We start from the raw sequence: 26,164 nt of genomic DNA on the forward strand, positions 1-26,164 counted from the left end.
AAATGTGTGTAGATTAAAGGAAATGATTTTACCTGGATATGATTGTTTCTGATGAGCCTAAGGTACAAAACGTTAGGCGTGCGGGCGGCGACGATAAGGTTTTTCTAGCTCCTTGAGAAATAGAATTGTCCAAACAACGGAGCGACATTTCTGGATCCATTTTAAAGTTTTCGCGCTGTGGCGCTAGCGTCCGGAAAAACACGCAAGTAAGGGCGGAGTTGAAGGCTAGGAGGCTGTCCAGAGCCCATCTGTTATGTTGGATACTCATTGTTTGTTCAATAAAGTTTCTATGGAGAAAAAAAGGGGGCTGTCCAAGCCGCTCACTTCCTGACTACCTGTCCGTCTAAGGACACTTACCTTGTGATGTAGGTAGGTAGTGTCCTTATGAGCATCCTTCCCCTGAATTCGGACACAGCCTGTGTCGTTGGTGAAGCCTTGGCTCTGATGAGTTTGCTTGTCTCTTTACTCTAATGTTGTTTCTCCTCCCTGTGCAGAGCTTCCCAGGATTTCCCCCCTGAATGGGATGATCGTGCCTGAGCGTTGATACTGGATGTCTGCTTCTCCCTGGAGCACAGCTTCTCTTTCCACATTTGTATAAAGCATGTTTTTAGTGAAGTCACTGTAAATAAAGGCTGACTGTGATTCTCCTGAGTGTGAGTCCACTTCAGTGTACATGACATTATGATACCAATGATAGCCTGTAATGTAGAGACCAGACTGATAAAGCTGCTGATATCATGGAGGAAGGTAGATGTGTGATGTGTGGACGGGAAGCAAGGCCGACACTGGAGGTGGATGCTAGCTGTTCTTCCATGGTGCAGATAGAAATGGAGTAGGGGAAACTTTGAAGGTGGAGCATGAAGAGAGGGTCAGACAGGATCATAGCGAGTGCTCCCCGCGGGACAAGTGGTGATTGAAGCAGAACTCTGACATCCAGGTGGAGGGAACAGAGGTGACGCGAGGTGCTGGGTGGGGTTGGTGTTACAGAGAGAAGTGCAGAAGGACAGAGGGTGGATTTATGGAAAAGACTGTGACGGACATGTTTGTAAGAGGGAGGAACAGGGTGGAGGTGATGTAGGAGGAAGGTGCACACAAGTGGGCTACATCTAATGCAGAAAGTGGAATGTGAAAACTAGGAGACTGTAAGGTGGTGTCAGAGGAGGATATATATCTGTGCAGCATTGGATGGTCGTCTGTAGGATGAAGAAGAGGAAGTGAGTGAAGGTTGATAGCTAGGTGGTAGCTACAGCAAAGACCACGGCTTACAGTCACCTTTATGTGACATGGAGAACACTGGAAAGGAAGTGCAGCAGGTTGGAGCGGTCAAAGATGGAGATGGAAATGTGCAAACGAGCGATGTGTGTGCTGAGAGAATGGAAGGAGGAGCTAATGAACGAAGAGACTGAGTGTCAAAAGAATATTGTATATATGTGATCAGCTGCATGAAATGTATCCTTTCATTATTTGTCATTAAGCAGATTTCTACATGACTTTTTATCTCTAACTTGTGTGATGAACTTATGCAGCTACTAACCGCTTCCTGTTTCTTAAGAACATTTAGATGTAGAGAAGAGCTCAGCTCTTTTACGAGTAGAAAAGGGAAAAACCCGCTGCTCTGAGTGACGTTGTTACCTTTGTACACACACAGACACAGACACAGAACTGTGTAAATAAAGAACGCAGACAGTGATGAGACGCAGATCCTGCGTTCCATGGCTGCCCTCACGAGTGAAAGAAAATCTGCAGTGTTTGTGTTTTCTAACTCAGGTGTCTCAGCTGAACAAAGAACGGCAGGGTGATTTAAAGAAATCCCCTGTCACTGAGAGAGGAGGACAGATGGAGGATGGATCAGGAAGTTCAGAGGACGAGTAAGGAGGAAGTGAGGGCAGCCATGAAGAGGAGGAGGCAGCTGGTCCTCATGACATACCCGTGCAGGTATGGAGGTGTCTGAGAGAGAGGCCCTTGAACTGTTTAATGTTTTATTTTTATTTCATTTTATTTTTTATTTAACGTGATCTAGAGTGAGGAGGTGTACTGGTACACAGAGGGATAAACTGATGATACCATGAAGATTGTGGGAAACGTAGCTGTTGTTGAAGCTACGCTAAGAAGACGTGAGTCCTTCTGCATTTCTCTCTGTAACTCCAAGCCCACCCAGCACCTCTGTTCCCTTCACATGTGTGTCAGTAAAATGGAGCCATCATCTCTCAGAGGCCAGTATCACCGCTGCTGGTGCTTCAAATGATGAGGTATGTGTTGCAGAATCATGAGACACAGGCAGCAGCTGACAAAACAGCATTATGCTGAGCAGGAGATTACCCTTCAAAATAAAGCAGGAAGTGCAGTGGGACACAGGAGGAAATGCAGCCACACTCATTGATATGTGAATCAGTGATCGTGTCCAAATTCATGGGCTGCATCCTCCTGAGGACGCATTTGTAGACCGATTACGTCACAGCGACGCGCCGAAGGCTGTCCAAATTCGTAGACTCCTCCTCGAATGCAGCCGACAAATCGTCCTCCTTTTCCCAATTTGAAGGATGGTCGGGGTGTGTCTTTCGTGGCCCACCATATCCCAGAATTCATAGCGCGGCCCAGCCAAACTCCAGTTTCCAACAATGGTGGCCACTACTAAGTTTTAAAATTACTCTTATTAATCTTTCTGGGTCACAAAATAAACTTTTAACACATTTTCAGCTGTGTAAACTTCAAATATCTGCTCAGTTTATCAAGGTATCGCATATTTACAAAAGTGCTTTGACGTTTTCGGAGACGTCTGTTACCCACCCACTCGATAGCTAGCCGAGAGCTCGAGGGTCACTGAAGCCGCTGAGAACGGCACAACTCCCGGCACATCATTTTCAGATCACCGCGGACTTTCGCTACTCAGGTTAAACGTAACATATAAGTCACTTAGACAACCTAAAAATGCTATTGTTTGGCTTTTTTCAGTGTTTTATTTGTTCGTGAGTAAATCGGTTTGGCTGAGATTAAAGTTATTAGATTAGATAAAATAAAACTTTATTAATCCCCCGGGTGGTTTTCACACAGCTGAATAAACGTCAAACAGAAAATTGATTAAACAGAAGTGTGAGATGGTCGATAATTTACGCCAGTGTCCTGTTATAATTTAGATAGCAAGGAGCAGACGGCCGAGTTTATTAAACTCCACCGAGACAGCGGTGACGTTAATCAGAAGGCTAGACCGTCCAATTCCACTGCCGTTTACTTCCGGCCTACCCGACCTTCTGAGGATCCGGCCCACGTAGACCGCGAAGGCCGGGTCCTCAGGAGGATGCAGCCCATGAATTTGTACACGACCAGTGACTGGTCTGAGTGTCCTTCAGCCCCTCACAGTTTTATTTCTGACACACACACACACACACACACACACGGAAGCATGCAGCTTTAAAAACACAAATCTGTATCGTTTCCAGCACCTGGATGCTGACCTCTGTGACCTCTGTGACCTCAGTGCTGTGGCTGTTTTCCTGCTGCAGTCCTGGATAAACCCACAGGTTTGCAGCTGATAACACTCTGCTTCCTCTCAGTGTGTCATCAGTTTGACACTTCCAAAGTTCACAGACAGCTGTTGGGAAATCATTGTGTTGAATTTCCTCCTGTAGCAGCTCAGCTCTCTGCTCTCTCACTTTTACACTGAGTATATTAAACTTTGGGTCAGGCTCGGCTGTCGGGGTCGGACCCAAATGCAGGACTCAGAAAGCCAGACATGAAACTCAAAAGCAGCTTTACAGCATAAAATCATTTTCATTGTTGGGCTCGACTACGAGAGCGTTGATGATTCACAGTTTACAAAAATGCCACATTAAGCTTTTTGTGTCACTTGGATAAGATCTGTGCTCCCTCATGTTCCCGTGGTTTTTGGTGTTTGTGCTGCTGAACTCTTCATCACTTCTGCTTTCCCACACTGTCACACTCAGCTCTGACATCATCACTCTGATCATCAGTCTCTGCTGGTCATCGTCTGGTCGTCTTTCATCCCACGCTTCGCTCTCTTTCCTCCTTTAAAACAACTCTCTTCTTATTGGCTGTCCCTCACAGTCATTTAACCAGTGCATGGGCGGGTCATATTATTAAATATGTAAACGCAGCTTAGACACACTGCTGACCTTTGTATATCCACACAGCCCTCCTTCAGCCATCAGATTATCCAGTGTCAGTGATCCCTGCCTCACTGGCTACATGATTTAAAACAAACCAAAGTTGTTATTTGATTATTATTTTAATATCACGTTTGATCCTCACAGCGCTGCGTGGCAAAAACTCACTGATGTAACTGATCTGGTTTCTACAGTAAGACAGGAGATCAGACCCCCCACCACCCCCCACCCCACCCTGGATCCTTCTACCTCCGCCTACGACTACATCATCTTATATCTGTGTCAGTCAATGAGACAAAACTGTCAGAATTTAAATTACGTCACACTCCAGACTATAAAAGGAGCATCTGTATTAATTAACCACAAGAAGTGAGCAGCAGGAAGAACAGGCGTGTTCACAGAGGCCGAGTTCCTGTTCTCAGATCACACAGGAACTATTCAGACACTTCCCACTGTGTCAGGATGAAGGTGAACATCTTCTGCTGCCTGTTAGCCTGCACTCTGGGCTCTAATGTCACTGCAGGTGAGACTCTGAGCTTATTCTGAGACTTGGATGATTTAGAGCATCGTTATTCTTCCTGATTTCTATCAAAGTTTAATTTTAAGAAACTTTCGGGTCAAAACTTGATTTAAAAAAGCAAAACATTGAGGAAGTCTCCAGTTACTTACATGAGGATAAAATTCAAGTGTTGTGTTACGATGTGTCCAAAGCATCTGAAGGTTTATGGGATTCTGACAAACTCTGTTTGTTTTCGCAGGTTTAACCCATGAAGTATTTAAGGAGGGGACACAGGTCAGTCTGCGCTGTCCTCACTCTGTGGAGGGTGAAGTGAGGTGGAGCAGAGAGAGTGGAGGAAGCAGAGCTGACATACTTACAGCTGATGGAGACGGAAATATAAAACACATCAATGATTCACAGAAACGATACAGTTCACTGGCTGATCGATCTCTGATCATCGTCAGAGCTTCTGTCTCAGACTCTGGCAGATACTTCTGTAACCATGAAGCAGCTGTGGAGCTGACAGTGATCCCATCAGGTAACATCAAACATTTCAACAGTTGACCTGTTTCCTATTTAAAAATCATGCGTCTTCCATAAAAAAATAACAATTGACTCAAACAAATTCAGTGATAATGAAAAGCTGCATTTTAGACGTGTTTTTAACTTTAGTTCCAGCTTTGTTTTGTCACATGTGCTTCCTGTTACTGTAGATGAGTTTCTATATAAAATAATAACTGTAGTGTTCTTCATCTGTACACATCACATACTGCAGTAAGCAGTGAGCAGCTGTGAGCAGCTACATAATAATAAAAGTCTTATCTCTGCTCTCTATAAACTCAAACCACAGTGTATTTGAACTTCAGCTGATCAGACTGAAGCATTTCAGTTTGGGTTTTTGTGCAGTGATCCACTTTATGTGGATGATGTCATTCTGTCTTTGCTTTGACATGAAAAACCTAAAACCCCAGCAGAGATAACCGGTATCACCACCGTGGTTATCGAGTCAGAGCGCAGACTTCCTGTTTCAAGTGGCGACTCACACAGCCTGTAGTAGCTGTGTGCTGCCACCAGGGGGCAGTGCACAAATATACTGTGTGGGTACTCCTGTTGTTGCTGCCTGAGCTCCAGTTTGATGGAAACAGATAAATAGAAATGGATGAAGTGAAACAGTTAAAACACTGAAAGCTGTCGGCTGCAGCCCTCTCTGTGCTCCCTGCCCTCCTCTTTCCTGTTGACATCCACCTTTAAACCAATCAGCACGTGGCCTGTTGGAAAGAATCACTTTAATGATAAATGTCATTAATATTCACAGGAACTAAAATAGTGAGTGTTGCAGAAAGGAGCAGCATCACTCTGAACTGTTCTCATGATGTTGGAGGATCAGCTGTTCCAACATGGAGCAGAGACTCTGGAGAAATAAATGAAGGAAGGATTTCTGTTTCCACTGAGGACAAAACATTAAGTATAAGAGAAGCTGAGCCTGCTGACTCTGGACTGTACAACTGTGATGGAAAACCAGCTGTTTATCTGAATGTGACCAAAGGACAGAGATCTGACAGAGGTGAGACACATGAACCCAAAAATAACACAGAAATGTTTTTGTAGAGTTTCCAACAAACTTTAATCTAAGAAAATGTTCCTGCTGGATTATTCCTACCATACAGACATGAGAGTGGTGTCAGTGTTTTACCTAAATGTGGACTCACACTGAGCTTGGAGGCCGAGTAGTGGCACCATAAGATTCTGTCTAACGGCATTTGGACACAGCACACAGAATAATGGTACAGAAATAATGCCTCATCTTCATAAGAAAAATCACCAGTACTGGGTCGGTATGAGGGCCGGACTGGGACAAAAGATCAGCCCGGGCATTTTGACTAGAGGCCCCCCAGGTATTATAGGAAAAGCCATAAAGCCTTTGAATGAAGACAAACGCTGTTGTGACAGTGATGTACACTGTCTTGTTGGTAAATGTATGATTTCTATACATTTTACATCAGATAAAAACTTTGGTTGTAAGACTCAGATAATTATTTTTTTAAAAGCGAGACATTTTAAATGAGAATAAGAAAGAGAAGTATTTCCTTGTGCCCCCCTTTCCCTGTTAATGCCCTACCTGCCCCCCTGGTATCACTTTGCTAGACCCGCCCCTGCACAGTTACCAGCTGTCAGCTACTTAGAAAAGGATCCTGGTGTTATTTGTCTCTCAGAAACAGTTCATAACTTCCCTTCAACTCATCCATGTCACCTAAAAGGTAAACCTGTTTCTCCATCACCTGTTCAGCTCTGATGATTCAGTAAGGACATCTCCTGGTTTCATCTGCATGTTTCCCTCTCACCACGTATCCAAACCGACATCATGACCAGCAGCTTTACAGCTGTGGCTCCAGCAAACATCAGCTGATACTAGAAAATAATATTAAATACATTCTAACAACAGCTGATCAAGCTTAAACGTGCTGCTGTTGTTTAGTGCGACATCCGCTGGTTTCCTCTTTGTGGCGCAAAGTGGGCGATAAACAAACAAGAGAGAAAAGCTGATCAGCTGATCATTGATCAGTTTTGTGATTGAAGTAGCAACAGGAGAGGGAGGGGAGAGAATGAGAGGAGAAGAGGCAGCTGTGCAACGTAACGACAGAATAACTCCAGCTGTGTCTTTTTTTTCATTATAGTTAAAGTCCAGGACAAACTGTGTTCCTTCTCAGCTCAATACGAAACGCGTAATACAGTGGCTTGCAAAAGTATTCGGCCCCCTTGAACTTTCCCACATTTTGTCACATTACAGCCACAAACATGAATCAATTTTATTGGAATTCCAGGTGAAAGACCAATACAAAGTGGTGTACACGTGAGAAGTGGAACAAAAAAAATCATACATGATTCCAAACATTTTTACAAATAAATAACTGCAAAGTGGGGTGTGCGTAATTATTCAGCCCCCTGAGTCAATACTTTGTAGAACCACCTTTTGCTGCAGTTCCAGCTGCCACTCTTTTAGGGTATGTCTCTACCAGCTTTGCACATCTACAGACTGAAATCCTTGCCCATTCTTCTTTGCAAAACAGCTCCAGCTCAGTCAGATTAGATGGACAGCGTTTGTGAACAGCAGTTTTCAGATCTTGCCACAGATTCTGGATTGGATTTAGATCTGGACTTTGACTGGGCCATTCTAACACATGGATATGTTTTGTTTTAAACCGTTCCATTGTTGCCCTGGCTTTATGTTTAGGGTCGTTGTCCTGCTGGAAGGTGAACCTCCGCCCCAGTCTCAAGTCTTTTGCAGACTCCAAGAGGTTTTCTTCCAAGATTGCCCTGTATTTGGCTCCATCCATCTTCCCATCAACTCTGACCAGCTTCCCTGTCCCTGCTGAAGAGAAGCACCCCCAGAGCATGATGCTGCCACCACCATATGTGACAGTGGGGATGGTGTGTTCAGAGTGATGTGCAGTGGTAGTTTTCTGCCACACATAGTGTTTTGCATTTTGGCCAAAAAGTTCCATTTTGGTCTCATCTGACCAGAGCACCTTCTTCCACATGTTTGCTGTGTCCCCACATGGCTTGTGGCAAACTGCAAACGGGACTTCTTATGGTTTTCTGTTAACAATGGCTTTCTTCTTGCCACTCTTCCATAAAGGCCAACTTTGTGCAGTGCACGACTAATAGTTGTCCTATGGACAGATTCCCCACCTGAGCTGTAGATCTCTGCAGCTCGTCCAGAGTCACCATGGGCCTCTTGGCTGCATTTCTGATCAGCGCTCTCCTTGTTCGGCCTGTGAGTTTAGGTGGACGGCCTTGTCTTGGTAGGTTTACAGTTGTGCCATACTCCTTCCGTTTCTGAATGATGGCTTGAACAGTGCTCCGTGGGATGTTCAAGGCTTGGGAAATCTTTTTGTAGCCTAAGCCTGCTTTAAATTTCTCAATAACTTTATCTCTGACCTGTCTGCTGTGTTCTTTGGACTTCATGGTGTTGTTGCTCCCAATATTCTCTTAGACAACCTCTGAGGCCGTCACAGGGCAGCTGTATTTGTACTGACATTAGATTAAACACAGGTGCACTCTGTTTAGTCATTAGCACTCATCAGGCAATGTCTATGGGCAACTGACTGCACTCAGACCAAAGGGGGCTGAATAATTACGCACACCCCACTTTGCAGTTATTTATTTGTAAAAAATGTTTGGAATCATGTATGATTTTCGTTCCACTTCTCACGTGTACACCACTTTGTATTGGTCTTTCACCTGGAATTCCAATAAAACTGATTCATGTTTGTGGCTGTAATGTGACAAAATGTGGAAAAGTTCAAGGGGGCCGAATACTTTTGCAAGCCACTGTATTTTCTCTGAATGCGGGACGATTCCGTTTGTACGGGACGGTTGGCAACTCTACTAACTAACCTTATGAATAAAATAAAGTTCACTATCAGTAACATCACAGCACCCACCCAGCTGTATAGAAACTCCGTCATGCTAGCTAGCACGCAGTACGAGTTATTGTAACTGACTGTAAAAAGTCAGCATAATGAAAATAAACTCCACCTAAACTTGGTTTATATCTGACCCAGATAGACTGCAGGTCATAACTTCTTACCTGAAGTTCAGTTCACCTGACACTCAGACCAGCGGCCGCCTCGGGTCTCTCCTCCTCCTGCCTCCCCTTCCCTCATCCACCTGCTGGCCTCTGTGGAAGCTCCAACATAGCCACCACCAAACAACTGAGTTATTTTTACACATCGGCCAGCATTTGACCAATCCACCACCTTTCACTGTTTATACCGTTACTAAAACAAGAACAACAACAAAACCATCGTCGGTAAAAGCGAAAAATCACCATCAGCCCACCGGGCATTTCCGATGGCCATTCCAGCTATGGTCAGTACGAGGGAAATTTCTTTTGCAGCTCATCTGAAATGATGCACTTACGCTTTGGGATCTGTTAAACATAATTAGGAGCGTTGCTGCATGCTGCCAGTCCTGTCTGTGAGCGCAGAACAAGCGCTCACAAAGCAGCAGTTCGTGGATGACGTCTCACACGTGGGCCCTCTGTCGGAATATAGGAAAACCCAGACATTTTAATCAATCTCGAAAATCCCCCCGGACAGAACGTGAAAAGTGGACATGTCCGGGGAAAAGAGGACAGCTGGTCACCCTAAGTGACTAAGAAGCAAATTCTTCATCAGACACGCCGAAAGTTTTTGATAGAGCAAAAATATCTTAATGATCTTCAGATGTGATGAGATTATTGCAAACTACAGCACATAGATGCTGACTGTGGGCGAATATCAATCATTCTAGGACAAAGCTCGAGCAGTTATGGACATCACCACAGACATCTTTACTGCTCTCAGATTGAACTTTGAGGAAGTAAATGTAGCCTTCTGTCCAATAATAAAAGCTGTTACAAAAAGATACAGCTCCACCCCCGAGACTGTTTTTCTATGACTTTTAGGTCATTATTTTAAGTTTTATTCTCTTTATTATTATTATTAGTGCTGTCCGGCGAAACAAATGGCTTTTGTTTTCATGCTTTCAACATGTTAATGACAATAAAGGACTCTGTCCGTCCATCTGTCTGCTTCATTTGTCAGAATCTTTGTAACTCACTGACACATCTGTGTCTCATAACTGGTTATAAATACTTTGTGAGGATGAATCAGTAAAGTCATAAAGGTCAACCTTCAACACAACGTTTCCATGGCAGCGTCAGTCAGACAGCATCCAATCATTGTTTAAAAATCACAAAATATTATGTAAAATTCTTCAGTTCAGTTTTTTGCTTTTAAATTTTAAATTTAAATTTTAAATATTACAGAGAGTCCATGTATATGATGCATGATCCATGTTAATCACTCTGACCTTGTCCAGCTTTTCCAGTGCCGACTTTCCTGATAGGAACTGGTCTTCTTCTTCTCTCCACCCTCATCCTCATCACTGTCTACTTCATTTGGAGATGCAGGTCCAACAGACGAGGTGAGTAAAGTGAAACATGACCAGAATCTGTGGTTTACATGATTTATTCATTGGTTTAGACCAGGGGTCGGCAACCCTAGGCACGCGTGCCAACGGGTTAACTGATGGCGCGACCATAGCTGGACTGGCCATCGGGCATACCGGGCATTTGCTCGGTGGCCCGATGATTTTTTTTCTCTTTTTTTGTAACGGTATAAACAGTGAAAGGTGGTGGATTGGCCAGATGCTGGTCGGTGTGTAAAGATAACTCAGTTGTTTGGTGGTGGCTGTGGCGGAGCTTCCACAGAGGCCAGCAGGTGGATGAGGGAAGGGGAGGCAGGAGGAGCAGAGACCGGAGGCGGCCGCCGGTCCGAGTGTCAGGTGAACTGAACTTCAGGTAAGAAGTTATGACCTGCAGTCTATCTGGGTCAGATATAAACCAAGTTTAGGTGGAGTTTATTTTCGTTGTGCTGACTTTTTACAGTCAGTTACAATAACTCGTACTGCGTGCTAGCTAGCATGACGGAGTTTCTATACAGCTGGGCGGGTGCTGTGATGTTACTGATAGTGAACTTTATTTTATTCATTAGGTTAGTTAGTAGAGTTGCCAACCGTCCCGTATAAACGGAATCGTCCCGTATAAACGGAATCGTCCCGTATTCAGAGAAAATATTACGCGTTTCGTATTGAGCTGAGAAGAGACGCAGTTTGTCCCGGACTACAGCTAGAATGAAAAAAGACACAAAGCTGGAGTTATTGTGTCTTTGCTGCACAGCTGCCTCTTCTTCTCTCATTCTCTCCCCTCTCTCTCCTGTTTCTACTTCAATCATGAAACTGATCAATGATCAGCTGATCAGCTTTTCTCTCTTGTTTATTTATCGCCCACTTTGCACCACAAAGAGGAAACCAGCGGATGTCGCACTAAACAACAGCAGCACGTTTAAGCTTGGTCAGCTGTTGTTAGAATTTATTTAATATTAATTTCTAGTATCAGCTGATGTTTGCTGGAGCCACAGCTGTAAAGCTGCTGGTCATGATGTCGGTTTGGATATGTGGTGAGAGGGAAACATGCAGATGAAACCAGGAGATGTCCTTACTGAATCATCAGAGCTGAACAGGTGATGTAGAAACAGGTTTACCTTTTAGGTGACATGGATGAGTTGAAGGGAAGTTATGAACTGTTTCTGAGAGACAAATAACACCAGGATCCTTTTCTACGTAGCTGACAGCTGGTAACTGTGCAGGGGCGGATCTAGCAAAGTGTTGCCAGGGGGCCAGGTAGGGCATTAACAGGGAAAGGGGGGCACAAAGAAATACTTTTCTTTCTTATTCTCACTTAAAATGTCTGGCTGCTATTAAATAATTATCTGAATCTTGCGAACAAAGTTTTTATCTGAAGTAAAATGTATAGAAATCATACATTTACCAACAAGACAGTGTACATCACTGTCACAACAGTGTTTGTCTTCATTCAAAGGCTTTATGGCTTTAATACCTGGGGGGCCGGTCTTTAGTCAAAATGCCCGGGCCGATTTTTTTGTCCCAGTCCAGCCCTGGGCACAACACGCAGTGAATTAATCTGAGAAGGTGCATTAAAAAATAAATGGCCGTGCCAGCGGTGCACATTGCAAATGAGCTTGCAGACACATTAGTTGTGCCGCTTCTTAATGACGGTATCTTAGCAAACAACCCCAACTACCAGTTTCAACTTGTAATTGGCTAAAAATCACTTAGCCTACCGGTGAGAGGGACGTTGTTAGCTTTCCACATTCCGACACTTCAAAAGCTTCAGCAGCTGTCCGCTCAGCGCAGCATCAGCACCACAGAAATACACGGATACATCCGTAGACTTGAGACAGAATTCACAATGCGTTTTTGGGATCTTTCAGGTAGACCAATGTTTTATTTTCTGATCAAACCAGAAATCTTTAATGAGCAGCTAGATTTGTCTTGGATTAACTGGCTGAGTTAATGCCAGTTACATATCTGTGTGAGCAGATTTTCTCTCACATGAGTGTCCTCAGGTAGCCGTCCGAACGCTGGACACTCGGAGACCTGTGTCTCTGAGTGGGAGACCAGAGATCACATTAACATGTGTGTCTCTGTATTAACAAACATGCCATATTGGCCCAGTTTATTTTTCTTATCACTGTTGTGAGGAGACTATAAATAGCATTTGCATTTTCTGTTGTACAGTTCATTTGCTGTTATGGATAAAAAGTGTCTTTTTTTTGTTTCAAAATAGCTGATAACTATTCACTGATAGCTGCCAACATTTGCAAACAAATATAATTCTGTAAAGTGGTTCTATATGTTGTGTAACTGTTCATATAGAGCGTTATTAAATTTATTGCTAATGCAATCATATTGACTTCTGAGGAAATTTTAAATGGCACTCATCATCAGAAAGGTTGCCGACCCCTGATATACTATATCAGGGTGAGAGCAGGTTGGTCACTGTAAGTATTTCAGGTGAAAGATCAGCGGTCAGTATTTCCTAAATTCTGTGCTGACTCAGTTTAATAGTAAAAGCTTCATAAGCAGCCACAGTCCAGTTTAGCTTCACTTTCATTTTCACAGCTTGACGTCATCACAGGCAGCGTGTTTTAAATTTTAATGGACGAACTGACTCTGATGTGTCTGCAGGGACTGACAAACAGCTCCACGTCTATGATGAGATACCAGCTGCAGCAGAACTTCATCTTATAAATGGTGAGACGTGAGAGTGAAGCAGCTGTGACTGAGGCTGATCTACACACTCATCATCGTAGCTGCTTGTAGTATTGAGCTGATAGTTAATCCAGTGTTTGTTCTCAGGAGCTCGACTACGACCTGCACACTGCCTGATGGAGCAGCCACTTAAATTATTTCCCCTCTTTTTGTTTCCATCATTAGGTGTTTTGTAGATAATATTTTAAACTGAAAACTGCACTGAATCAAAGCTGATCGTAGCTGTTTTTTATATTATTATTTTTACTCAATCGTTGTCTTTTAGTTCATCCTGTAATTAAGCCAATAGAAGTTGGGAAGTTTGGGTTGGCTGTAGCTCAGGAGGTAGAGCAGGTCCTGTGCTGAGTAGGAGGTCGGTGGTTTGATCCCCCAAAGTGCTGTATAAGAATCAGTCCATTTGGATAACTTTACAAAGTTTGAGGCTCATCAACAGTAAACAGCAGAGTGATGTCTGCCAAACTGTTAATGAGACTTTTTGTTGACAGGAGGATCAAACCACAATGATCCCACATACGACATCATGGCTGAGCTGCCACAGACTGGAAACACGACAGGTAACACCTGAGCTGCACTAATTTTGATGATCAGCGCCTCATTTTACACAAACTCATTGTGAACACACCAAACCTGCACAGGTGTGTTTGTTACACATACAGCCCACTCACCTGATCATGTTTATGATCCACAGGTTCTTCACAGCCCGTCAACAACACGTATTTCTTACTGGAGAAACCCAAAGCATGAAGAAGCGGGCCGGACCAGTTTAGTTTCACCTGAATGCTCTGCTGTCAGGAACAATCTCACTCAGCACAGATGTTTATGGGAACATAGTGTATAACATATGTATAGGGATGGGTATCGTTTAGGTTTTATCCGATACCGGCGCCAAACCGGTACTTTTGAAACAGTGCCGGTGCTTAAACGGTGCTTGAAGAATGGAGAACACAAACTTTGTCCTAAAACCTCTCATGTTTTTATTTTTAGCAGTCTCTTTTTTTCTGCAAAATGATAACCAAGTTAGCCTTTTCTGCAGCTATAGGGCATATATGGTCTCACTCTATCAAACAAGAAGACAGCCGCATGTAACTACGGCGGTGTTTGCTAGTTCACCTTACATGCATTAATGTAATAATGTGGTTAGCGTACTCAACGTTAATTACACACGAACAACATGAAGCTACTCACGCAGAGGAGAACGGCTGCTACTGCTGCCATCATCATCCTCATCATTTCTGCTACGCTGACAGGGCTAGGGGCCAGGACTCTACTCTCCGGGTTTTTGGGGGATGTTGCTAACTCCGGGTCCGATAACAGGCACCACACCCGCAGTAGATGTGCTCGGTGTGAGGTCTCGCAGCAAGCTATCAAACACGGCGCATTTCTCGGCTTTAAAAAAAATGCTATACGTCGCCAGGTGTTTCATCAGATTTGAGGTGTTACCTCCTTTGACAGTATCACAGTATCAGCTTAAAGCACTTGTTGCAGGCTGCTGAGTTTGCATCTTTTGCTGTGAAGTACAGCCAGACTTTTGACCGCTTGGCCTTGGGCATTTTAATTCTGTAGCTCTGCTCTAAAAGAACATACGTACCTGGCCCCGCCTACTATCCTTGTAAAGGTAAAATGATTGGCTAGAATCCAAAGTGTATGACATCTCAGGAAATAAAAGCACCAAAATAAAGCACCGAAATGTGCGCTGCTTTTCGGTCTGGTTACTACAGTTTATGTCAGACACCGGTACCCATCCCTACATATGTAGAGTATTATTGTAAAACTGTAGCTGATGAAATCGACCCAGGAGGTTTTTGTTAGTGTGTCTGCCTTTAAACACTTACACTAAAAATCTTTAAAAAATTCTGATCAAACTGTGCTGAGTTGCAGAGCTCACGGTCACATCCACCCACTTATCCAGCTCAGGGTGGCTGGGGTGGGGGGTGGAGCCTATCGCAGCTTTTTCAGGGCTCGTGGTAACGATCCTTTAAAATCTGTCCTCCATCCATCGACGTGTTCGAGGTTCATGATTCATCGGTGGAAAATTGACAAAAAGCCAAAAACTTTGATTCTTCTTCGTATTTAGATTTTAAGCCCAACAAGGGACAATTGTTGAAAATTAGCAGTAGCTATAGACCTATGTGCGTTTCATCAGTTTCATGTCTTACACTTGAACTATGTTAAACTGCACTGTCCCTTTTAAATAAATAAATTCTAAATTCTACAGTGTGCTGTAGATTTAAAATACTGTCTTTGACCTCTGACCTTTCCTCCAAGTCAGTAGATCGATCTGAAGGTCAAAGTGATAAAAATCCTTTATAGACATATTTATAAAGACAAAAGCTTGTTAGGTAACAAATGTTGGCCTGAGATAGTTTCTGAGTGCAGTTTATTCATTTCATGAACACATGAATAATGTTCCTGTTAAATTTAAACTGTTTCACTTGGTATTAATGACTAAACATTTAAATGTCAGACGTCTCCTGTAGTCACATTTAAAACAATGATAATATTCAAATTTAAATCAAGTAAACTTGGAAAAAAGTAGATTTGTGTTGACTGACTTTGTGTTTGACTCATGTTTGTGTGCAGACGTGTTCGCTGAAGCTTCAGCTGTTCACAAAAAGCACAGACAGCTCATCAGCTGCTCAGCTTCCTTCTTGTCTCACCGTCATCGGTCTGTTAATAACACATGAATGAACCTGGACATTCAAACACAGAAGCTTCTCTCTGTTCATGTCTTTGATTATATTACTCTGTGATTCAGGGCTTTCTGCTGCTCTCGTCTCTTCCAGCTCCGTTAGTTATTCCTTAGTATTCTTGGTGATTAATAGTCTTTAGGTTTAGTTAATGTTCCTCACCTGTGTTTCATGTTACGTCCAGTTATGCTGGTTTCTATATCAGTGTATTTCCTGTTTTACTTTGACAGTCCCGTGTCCCGTGTTAGGTTCAGCTGTGTCGCGTGTTCCCTCGTTAGCCTCTGTATTTACTGTGTGTGTTCCTCAGCGTCTCGTCTCGTCCACTGCGTATCGCAGTCTCAGGTTTCTTCAGGTCTCAGGTTCTGGATTGTTGTTTTATGTTTCTTGGGTTAGTGTGTTTAGCTTTTCCCAGTTTAGGTTGTTGTTCCCCTTTGCTTGTTGTTTTTTAGTGTTTTTGTGCAGCCAAACATAAAGACTCGCCTTCTGTTAAACTGCCAGCTCCATCTCCGTTTGTCTGCATTTGGGTCGGCGTGCTGTCACCTCCACGCCATCTGCAGACATGAAACAGGGATACAAGAATAAAAGAGATAAACCTTCGTTATGCAAGCCAGAGTCACACAATGATGTAATTAAAACGACTTTAATGTTAAAGTAACATACATGTCAGGTTTAAATTATTTTTAATGCAGTGAAGTTAGAAAAACAACAGGAAACTTTTAAACTTCACACATTTGTAGCTTAAAGATTCAGAATTGTGGGACCTGAATGTGGAAACTAGTTGGACAGTTTGAGTTAATGAATAATAGATAAAGAAGTCCTGATGTCACATGACTGCAGCGTCCACGGCCTGAGTGCTTCATCTGTTTATAATCATTCAAACAGAGACAGTGAGCGCAGCCGACACGTGATCGTGTGTAAATGTTTCTGACATTTATCATCACTGACCGACGAACACGCCGAGCTGATGAGAAACATGTTGACGTTCCTGTTGTGAGCCCACTCACAGAGTGTGTTCATGTTCCTGTGAGCTGGTGACTTCAGTCAGGATGAGGCTGGACGTGTGCTGCTGCCTGTTAGCAGCTGCTGCTCTGGGCTCTAACGTCGCTGCAGGTAAGGAGACTCATGTTTCCTGACTTTATCTCACCTGTCAGCAAACACCACACTATAAGGTATCCATGGTAACAGACGTTTATTTCATTGCTCCACAGATTTCATCCATAAAATCCCTGAAGAGAAGCAGCTCATCGCTCTGCGCTGTCCTCACTCTGTGGAGGGTGAAGTGAGGTGGAGCAGAGAGAGTGGAGGAAGCAGAGCTGACATACTTACAGCTGATGGAGACGGAGACAAAACACATCAGTGATCCACAGAAACGATACGATTCACAGGCTGACGGGTCTCTGATCATCCTCAGAGCTTCTGTCTCAGACTCTGGGAGATACTTCTGTAACCATGAAGCAGCTGTGGAGCTGACAGTGATCCATCAGGTAACATCTGGCTGCTTTATCTGGTTTCCACATTAAATGTTTCATGTAAAAGTTTCAGAAACAAAGATACAAACAGTTTCTGCTTCAGCAGTCTGACTGATTATTGCATCGTTGGTATTTGATGCTGACCGCTTGTTTGTAAAGCTCAGATTTCCCTCTGTGAGACCAGCTGTTAAAAATGTGACTAATATGAAGATCTTGGAGTTTATTGAACTTTCTGAGTAATTCAAATCAACATCAGTTTGCATACGTGAGCTCTGATTTGAAACACTTTTGCTCACAGTTTCTTTATGTCAAACAAACAAGAGGCTCAGGCTGAGAAACAGATATGATGAGTGTGATGAGGAGATTTCACATAGAAGAATAGATCTGTACTGTTGGTTTCTAATGTGGGACTACTGTACATACAGTTTGCTGACTGCTGTAAAAATCTATGTGAGCAGCTAAAAACATGAACATATTCACTCTGTGATGGAGGTTTGATCCCAAACCACCTCCATGCTGACTGTTACAGACACAGCAACGATCTCTGAGCTATGACAGTCTCAGCGCTGAGCTGATGATGGTGAAACACTCTCTTTGTATTCATGTACAGGAACTACAACCGTGAGCGCCACAGTAAGGAGCGGCGTCTCTCTGCAGACGTGTCCGAGTCTCCAACATGGACGAGGCAGATCGGTGCAGACACCACCACCGTCTTCGGTCACAGCGAGACGGAGGAGCGCGCTCAGCGTTCACCTGACGAGAACACGCTGACTTTAACAGACGTTCAGCTCGGCGACTCTGGACTGTACTCCTGTGCTGAGGGAGCAGCGGTTTATCTGAATGAGACCAAAGACCCGACTGACACGTCGCAGAAAGGTGCTGTGGCTGCTTTAAAGAGCAAATATGATTGGCTGAAGCTTTAATGTGTCTAACAATGACACATAAAGATGTTTATTTGAAAAGCTCGCCCAAAAAAGAATCAAGTTTCATTGTTTTGTCTCCTTTTTTTAAATCAGCAGATGTAAATGAAAGCGTGTTTTTTCAGCCTCTAATATCAGGTACGTCCGTAACAACGTGTGGCTGAGTTTGAGGAGAGTTCCTGGTTGTTTGGTGCTTTCAGGAGCATCACGTTGATCTGAGCTGCGTTACTGCGTTTTCTTCCAGGGGCTCATTTTGAGCAGCGGCTGGTTCTGGGTGCTGTCGCCCCCCTCATCTTCATCACGGTCATCCTCCTCTTCATCACGTGGAGATGCAGAAGTAAAAGAAAAGGTGAACGAGGGAGATGAATTCAACAACAGTTCAGTTTGTCAGAGAAAGTCTAACCCTGCTGATCCTGGTTCATCACTGATCATTGATCCTGTTGTTTCACAGAACGAAGTGAAAGTGTTTGTGCTGAGAGACACTGAAGGCTGAAGCTGCATGTCTCTGTGTGATGAGACACACTTTAAACTGCTGCAGGTCTGGGTGCAGCGCCCAGGAAACCAGTTTGAGATGATGGGACCTTTGAGGCAGGTGTCCTCACAGGGGACAAGTGACCTCAGTGTCATTCATTTTTTCTGTCATCTTATGTTAAAGGAAGGAAATGTTACAGTGTGAACCTCTGTGAAGTTATTTATGTCCATGTGTGTCAGGCAGAGCCTAAAGTTGATCCTGTGGGCAGAGATCCATCAGGCAGAGGCAATGAAATTCCTGCTTTTCCAGTATTTTTCTCACTTCCATGGAATTAAAAAGAAAAAGACAAAACTGTTGAGTGAACAAAAGCTTGTTTTTCCCTAAAGGTGGATCTCATCAGGGTGATGTCACGTACTCGCTTCATCCTCCAGCTCTGGGAAACAAACCTGGTAAAGCCTCAGAGATATTTGAGGATATAATGAAATATTCACGTGTGTCTCCTGCAGCGCCGCGAGCCAACACGTGTGTTTACTCTGTGATCAAACTGCACCGACAGGAAGCCTGAAGGTGAGTCTCTGCATGTTTCCATGCATTAGTCCGAGTCGTTGATGTTTTAAAGTGATTCCACTCTGCAGGACTTTCACCTGATGATAACGTCACAGAGTCACAGGTGTTTTCTAACCTTCATCATGTGACTTTTCTCTAATTGCAGGAAATCCTGAGGATCAAACCTTCCACGCCTCCTCCTCCGAGCTTCTGCTCACGTTTCACTTTAACTTTCAAAATTATTTTGATTCTTGGAAATCAGTCAAATCAAATTAATATTCATTGTGCTGGTTAATAAAACATAACAATGATGTCATCGTGTTTACCTTTTGTTTGACTTTCACACAAACATTCAGAGGAACAAAGAAATATCCAATTAAAATCTCAGCTAGTCCTTCAAATCTTCTTCATCTGAGAGCTTCCAGCTCCTCATCAGATCCATGTGACACAGCAGACCTGCAGCGGGAGCACGCCTCTTTATTTTCCAGGCCGCTGACGCTCCCTGAGTCACTGAGGATGAGGAAGGAGAGGAAGAGCGGTGCAGGGACAGACGGGCTCGAGGCACATCGACAGCTCTGCAGCTCCACGTTTGTTCCTGAACATGTTCACTCTGCTGGTCTCCTGTCACGTTTGGTTCCTGCTCTCAGGTCTGATCGGCTGCACGGAAAACTCCACAGGTACAAAAACCTCCCGTTGTCCTCGTCACACTTTCAGGGAACGCTGTGGTCGGGGAACCACGAGGAAACATTAATACACTTATTCTTATTCATGAGTTTCTTTTGTTGGGTTAAAGTTGGACTGTGCACAACTTGGTTTACTTTAATGTAACAGTTTAATTTAACAGATGTTGTTTCCATTTGATCAAATTCACAGTTTGTTTGCACATTAATCAAACATGTTCTATAAAAACATTTTTTTGTGTCAAATTTCCATAAAAACATTTTGATTTACTGAAACTGTAATAACTCGCATGTTGTTATAAAAGTGTTCATTCAAAGATGATTATTTCTTTATTGATGCAAAATAAGTTAAAAATGAAAACGTCATAAATCCACAGTTCATAACTTTATGGATGTTTAAAGTCAGCGAGTGTAGGTTTCCTCTGACAGAGACGACATCGTTCATCGTCGTGCTCGATCAAACTCTTTCCAGCAAACATTTTGCACTATTTGGTGTGTTTCCAGTAACGTTGTAATTTTAGACACAGACATGTTTCCATGAGATAAAAGAGGAAATAAACTGAACCCGGAGCATCAGCAGGATGTGAGTGTCACACAGCTTCATCACATCATCTAAATATAGAAGACGAATAACTAAATGTGTCCAAAAATGAGAACCCACGTGAGACTGTATATAAAAGATGACCACAGCAACATTTAAACCTTTACACTGTTTTACATTTGACTTTTAAAGTGTTGTGGACGTCGTCATCTTCACGTCTTTCAGGCAGAAGTTACCTGTGCTAGCTAGCTTGGTTAGCAAACAGCCTCTATGAGAAAGTGATGGACGCTCTGTTAGTGTTTCATTAACCTCACAGTAAACCATGTTAAGCCTTAATGCAACTTAACCAGGTGAGCTCACCTGTGTCCTGTATTAGTCCAGTCACGTTAGAGGACCTGCAGCTGTATTTAAAGTACATTTACTTTGTCTAAAGTACATTTGTACTACTTGAGGTCGACAGTTTCAGATGTGTGACCCCGTCCTCTCCCCCGGCAGCGATCTGGTTTTCAGTCCCTGAGAATCACCACGTCTGTCTGCCCTGCGGCAGCTCTGGCAGCTCCGACGTGATCTGGACTCTGCAGGATCAGGAGGTCCTGGTGACCCGACGAGGCGGCTACAAGACCAACAAGGACCGCCAGCGCTACCTCCTCATGGTTAATGGCAGCCTCTGCATCCTGCATCTGGAGGAGTCGGATCATGGAGGATACCGCTGTAACCAGCAGCTGGTGGCTGAGCTGCAGGTGCTGACAGGTATGCTGGGGGTGGAGCCACCAGGGTAGGTGGGGTGGGGGTGGGAAACAAATAACAAATCTAACAAATCCAGGGAAAGACGAGGAACAGGGAAAAGCTTTACGACAGCCTGGGTTAAGTACTGCTAACACAGCTTAGACACCTGCAGTCGTTCAGCCCTGACTCTGGCAATAATAATCGAACTGAGTTTCCTCTCATGTGATTCTGTTCAGGTTTAAATCAGTTTGATGTTTGAAGGCTCACAGTGACAAAATAATAAATCACCTCAAAACCGTCCAATCAAAAGTAACCAGCTTGTTTTCAAATGTAAGGAAAGTACTGATATTTGTTTAAACATGTAGTGAGTAACAGTGAAAAGTATAAAAGAAAAAAACTAGTCAAGTAAAGTACAGGAACCTGAAAACTCTACTGGTACAGTAATAAAGTATTTGTACTTGGTTCCTGCTGGAGTAGCAGCCGGCTGGGAGCCAATGACTCTCTCCTTTCAGAGACAAGTTACACAATACAAACCCCACTGTCTGCACACAGCAGGCAGATGCATGTGTGGCAAACACTCGTGTGAACTGAGCGCTCACTTCTTCATCAGCTCCGTCACTGCACAAATGTCTGCTTATCGCTGACGCAGCCTCTCCAAAGTAAGGAACTGAGTATGAAACCTAAAGTCTGCACACTTACACAGTCACTAACTCTGCAGACTGAAGAGTTGGTGACAGCACCAAGTGCCTTCACACTGATGCAGGCACATTAAAACCACAGAGCGGCTCAAAGGAAGCGAGCGGTTTGAAGAAGGACGTGTCGAAATGATCAGTTTTCTATGTAAAAGAGAAGTGGATGGCACGGAGGCACCGAGTGGGAGTGATGTGAAAATAAAAACATTTCCACTGTCTAAATCTGTCACACAGACACCTCCAGAAAGATGACTGGATATTAAAGTGGAAACAATAAAAACAGGAAATCTGTGGCCTAAATATGAAGCGACGCCCTCACAGAAACAGCCGGCTTATCTCTGCAGAGCAGCTCCTCATTATCACACCATTGAGTCTGTTTGCATGTTCCATGCTGTGATCGGTGACCTGACCGCAAGCTTTAGCAACTCTGCGGTGAAGCATTCACACGCCATGGCAGTGTGTGAGGAGCTGTGCTGCTCATCCTCAGGTCTATGAGCTCAACACCTCCAGCATGAGTGCAGCTGCAGAGGGAGATGAGTCAGCTTTAGTTTGCAGTAACCAGCAGACACCACAGCAGCGTCCTCTCCAACAACAACCTGCAGCTCACACAGAAGGTACCACAGCGACGCACAAGCACCACGACAGCGTCACTACATCTGAAACTCGTCACCAGTGTTGGTCAAGTTACTTGAAAAAAGTAATCAGTAACTAATTACTGGTTACTTCCCCCAAAAAGTAATCCCATTACTTTACTGATTACTTATTTTCAAAAGTAATTAATTACTTAGTTACTTTTTAAAAACACGATTTACAACCTGAATAGGTAATAAAGCGATAGATCTTTCAGCCCAATTCTACTTTTTCTGCATAATCCATCATACAAAATGTAATCAAATGGAAACGTCTCTTTTTAAAACTTGTTTTATTAGTTTTAATCTTTTAACTTTATGCATCAAGCAAAAACTTAATTATATGCAACATTCTCTGACTGGAAGAAATGTGTTTAACATTTAAACCTATTTTCTGCACATTCCAGCACATAAAATAAAATATTTTTTTATGTTTACACTCACTCTTTCAAATAGATGCAAGTAAAACACAGCAGAAAATAAATAAAATCAAAGACTAGCGGTCCTGTTGCTCTATTTTCACCTGTGAAGCAGGAGTGGGGTAGGCGGAGGTTTACCCTGGTGCAGGTGTGCCGCAGCGGTCAGTGGAAGAATCCGCGAGTTTCTCTGTCAATGTCCCATTACAGTCGTAGTACACTCGGTGCTTGCTTGGAAGTTTAGGGGTTTTTTCGCTGTAAAAAGAAGTTTTCTTCCCACACAGTGAACAGTGGACGCTAATGTTTTTGTCATTTTTTATGGAATCAAACTCAAAGTAAGGTCAGTACTTCCACGCTTTAAACGCTGCATGCTCATACTCTCTCCGCACTCCATATATTATCCGTTGTTGATCTGCACACAGCTGTTGTCACGAACGTCGCACTCCCTTACGTCACTGTCATGAGACATTCTCCCAAAAAATCACGGTTTTAGTAACGCAGTAATGCAGCGTTCCTACGGGAAAGTAACGGTAATCTAATTACCGTTTTTGCAATAGTAATCCCTTACATTACTCGTTACTCGAAAAAAGTAATCAGATTATACTGCCCATCTCTGCTCGTCACTGTAGAATAAAGTCAACACAGGAAGCACAGATCCAGCAAGAGGCCATGAACAGTATCACAGCCACTCAAGTACAGAAGGTCAGCAGTGACAGCATGAATGTCTCTGTGTCTCCTCAGGTCGGGACTACACGGTGTCCGCAGGCCGGACGCTGCTGCTCCCCTGCAGCGGCTCCTCCAAACCCAAACAGAGGTGGTTCCAGCAGAGGGAGGGCGAGAGGCGGGAGGCCGTCCTCACCAAGTACAGAAACGGTACGGTGAAACCAGAGAGGGGCGGCGGCCGGCTGAGCTTCACCAATGACGCCCTGCAGATCCAGGACCTGCAGCCAGAGGACGCTGGAGAGTACGTCTGCAACGGGGTGCTGCAGGCCAGAGTCACGGTCCTCACAGGTGGGTCGGTCCAGCCTGGACTCACCTGCCGGTTTCATTTTGTCTGTATTTTACACATGTTCATGTTTTGGTTTTTTATGTGTATTTACAGGTAAACAGCACACATTTGAATTAAAATACTTCTGTTTGTAAAAGCAGAAACTGTTTTTATTCCCAGCACACGCAGAGACGAGCAGCCAGCCTCCGTCCACCAGCACAACTCCATCACCTGCAGTCGTGACAGCAGGTGACACCACACACATCATCATACATCTACACTCAAACATGTAACAGCTGTGACACAGTGCTGCTGTCTTCAATCAAACCTTACATGGATTTAACAAACCTGTCCCATGTGCTGCGTTATAAATGGATCTATGTCATACTTCCTTAAATCTGTCTGTGGCTGCAAATGTTGTCTTTATTTAGTTGTGTGTGAAATATACACAATCTTAATCCTAAAATTAGATTTCTTTGTTTTATTCATTGTGATTATTTGGATATACTTTGACATGATCTTTAATATTTAAATGTTGCAAGTGTGTGACGAGTGTGGGTGTGTGCGTCCTCTCGTTCTGTTTATTAGAAGTGGAAGAAATAAAGAAGAAGAGCAACACGAGACCTGAGAACGGTCAGTCCGGTTATAAATCACCTGTAGTTTTCTGCCAGATGTGTCACATGTTCATGGACCAGATGTTGTGTGCGCTCTCAGTTCTGCTGCTGGTTGCTGTCGTCAGTGTGGGCTTGATGATCATCTTCTTAGCTGCTGTCTGTGTGTTGCTGACCAGCATGAAGTGCAGGAGGAAGAAACGCAGAGCTGCAGGTGAACGTTTGTGTTTCGTTTCATTTTAACTGGAAACGTTTGGATTTAAGTTCCTGGGTTTAAATAATCGGCCAACACAGCTCAGGGTGTGTGCAGGTGGATGCTGTTAGAAGTATTCCTGCCTGAGACTATGACACTCTGCGCCACCTTCTGGCACAGCCTGGTACTACACAGAGTGCGGCTGTTTCCTCTCATTTAGTTTGAGTGAATTCAGTGAAAGAGTAAATGATTCTAAATGTTGTGATAAAAAAAGAAGAAACTATGATTTTGGGGACATGAGAAAGTTTTTATCATCAAAGGTTTTTTTAATGAATTCATTCATTTATTTATGTTGAATATTTGATTAAAAATATTTATATTTGAAATCTTCAGATTATTCACCTTCACTGCTTCACAGTTTTTCATACTGAACTTTTTTCATGTATCATTATCTGTATTTTTAATTATTATTTATTATTCAGTGAAAAGTCGACATGTTTATTATATTTAATGCAGTTTGAAGCGTGTTGGCTGATTCATTTATGTTTAAAAGGATTTTATTGATGAGAGCTGACTGATTCTTTTTTGCAGCTTCAGATAAACAAAGCTGTGTTTGTCTTTAAAACATGAATCAGCACATGTAAAAATATGGATGTTGCTATGATAATCCAAAAGGATCCAGTATTAGACTCAGCATGTTTTCTGAAGATCCTGTGCTCTTCATCTCTTCATCACCACCTCTGCGTGTAGCAGCACCGACACGTGACGACACGGAGCTGCAGCCGTGGACGACGTCCAGCGCACCGACAGGTAACCTCACCAGGTGTTCGATGTCCTCACATCAGTCTATGAAGGATTAAAAAGGTGTGTCTGTCTGCAGAGGGTGAGGACTTAGAGACCCCGCCCCTCTGTGGGGAGACGATCCACTACGCCTCTCTGGGCCGACAGAACTGGAGGGAGAGACCCAGCAGGAGTCCGCCGGAGCAGAGCCACCACAGCGTCATCTACTCCTCCGTCATCAGCAGACCTGCAGCGAGAGCTGAGCACAAACTCTGAAAGCTAAAGTCTGAATGTACAGTCGTGTGACGGGAAGCTTTAAAATCACATCCCTGTGTGAAAGTGCAGCTTAGTTTCACTTTGGCCAAAATACACCTGTAACACAAGCTGTTAAACTCCTGTCAGTCAGTTTGGTTTTCATGTTTCACTTTCACTGTCTGCTTCAGGCAGCAGAGCTGGTTTCACAGAGACTTTACATGTTACACCGAGGAGTCGTTTACACATGTGGAGTGTCACAT

The 26,164-nt window shown here is 43.6% G+C and overlaps 2 protein-coding genes and 1 long non-coding RNA gene across 4 annotated transcripts; all 3 read left to right on the top strand.

Moving 5' to 3' along the window:
* Positions 1-1,843: 1,843 nt before the first annotated feature.
* Positions 1,844-14,192, top strand: LOC120435611. Its single transcript, XM_039605365.1, has 8 exons — positions 1,844-1,935; positions 4,583-4,644; positions 4,880-5,158; positions 5,936-6,184; positions 10,486-10,590; positions 13,216-13,281; positions 13,785-13,853; positions 13,988-14,192. Exons 1-8 carry the CDS (start codon positions 1,844-1,846, stop codon positions 14,041-14,043), a joined length of 978 nt encoding a protein of 325 aa, XP_039461299.1. The 3' UTR covers positions 14,044-14,192.
* Positions 14,193-17,027: 2,835 nt separating this feature from the next.
* Positions 17,028-19,657, top strand: LOC120435937. The gene is made up of 7 exons (XR_005610026.1): positions 17,028-17,096; positions 17,195-17,470; positions 18,066-18,331; positions 18,472-18,513; positions 18,620-18,724; positions 18,827-19,414; positions 19,560-19,657. It is a non-coding gene; the product is annotated as an uncharacterized LOC120435937 (long non-coding RNA).
* Positions 19,658-19,775: 118 nt separating this feature from the next.
* LOC120435704 lies at positions 19,776-26,075 on the top strand. 2 transcript variants are annotated; one of them, XM_039605628.1, is made up of 8 exons: positions 19,776-20,070; positions 21,110-21,364; positions 23,819-24,088; positions 24,246-24,314; positions 24,654-24,698; positions 24,780-24,890; positions 25,545-25,679; positions 25,750-26,075. In XM_039605628.1, exons 1-8 carry the CDS (start codon positions 19,995-19,997, stop codon positions 25,923-25,925), a joined length of 1,137 nt encoding a protein of 378 aa, XP_039461562.1. In that variant the 5' UTR covers positions 19,776-19,994; the 3' UTR covers positions 25,926-26,075. The 2 variants fall into 2 exon arrangements, with proteins under 2 accessions (XP_039461562.1, XP_039461561.1); XM_039605627.1 differs by having other exon boundaries at positions 24,654-24,890.
* Positions 26,076-26,164: the final 89 nt, after the last annotated feature.

The sequence above is a fragment of the Oreochromis aureus genome, linkage group 22 (genome assembly GCF_013358895.1).
Source record: "Oreochromis aureus strain Israel breed Guangdong linkage group 22, ZZ_aureus, whole genome shotgun sequence".
Taxonomy (NCBI): domain Eukaryota; kingdom Metazoa; phylum Chordata; class Actinopteri; order Cichliformes; family Cichlidae; genus Oreochromis; species Oreochromis aureus.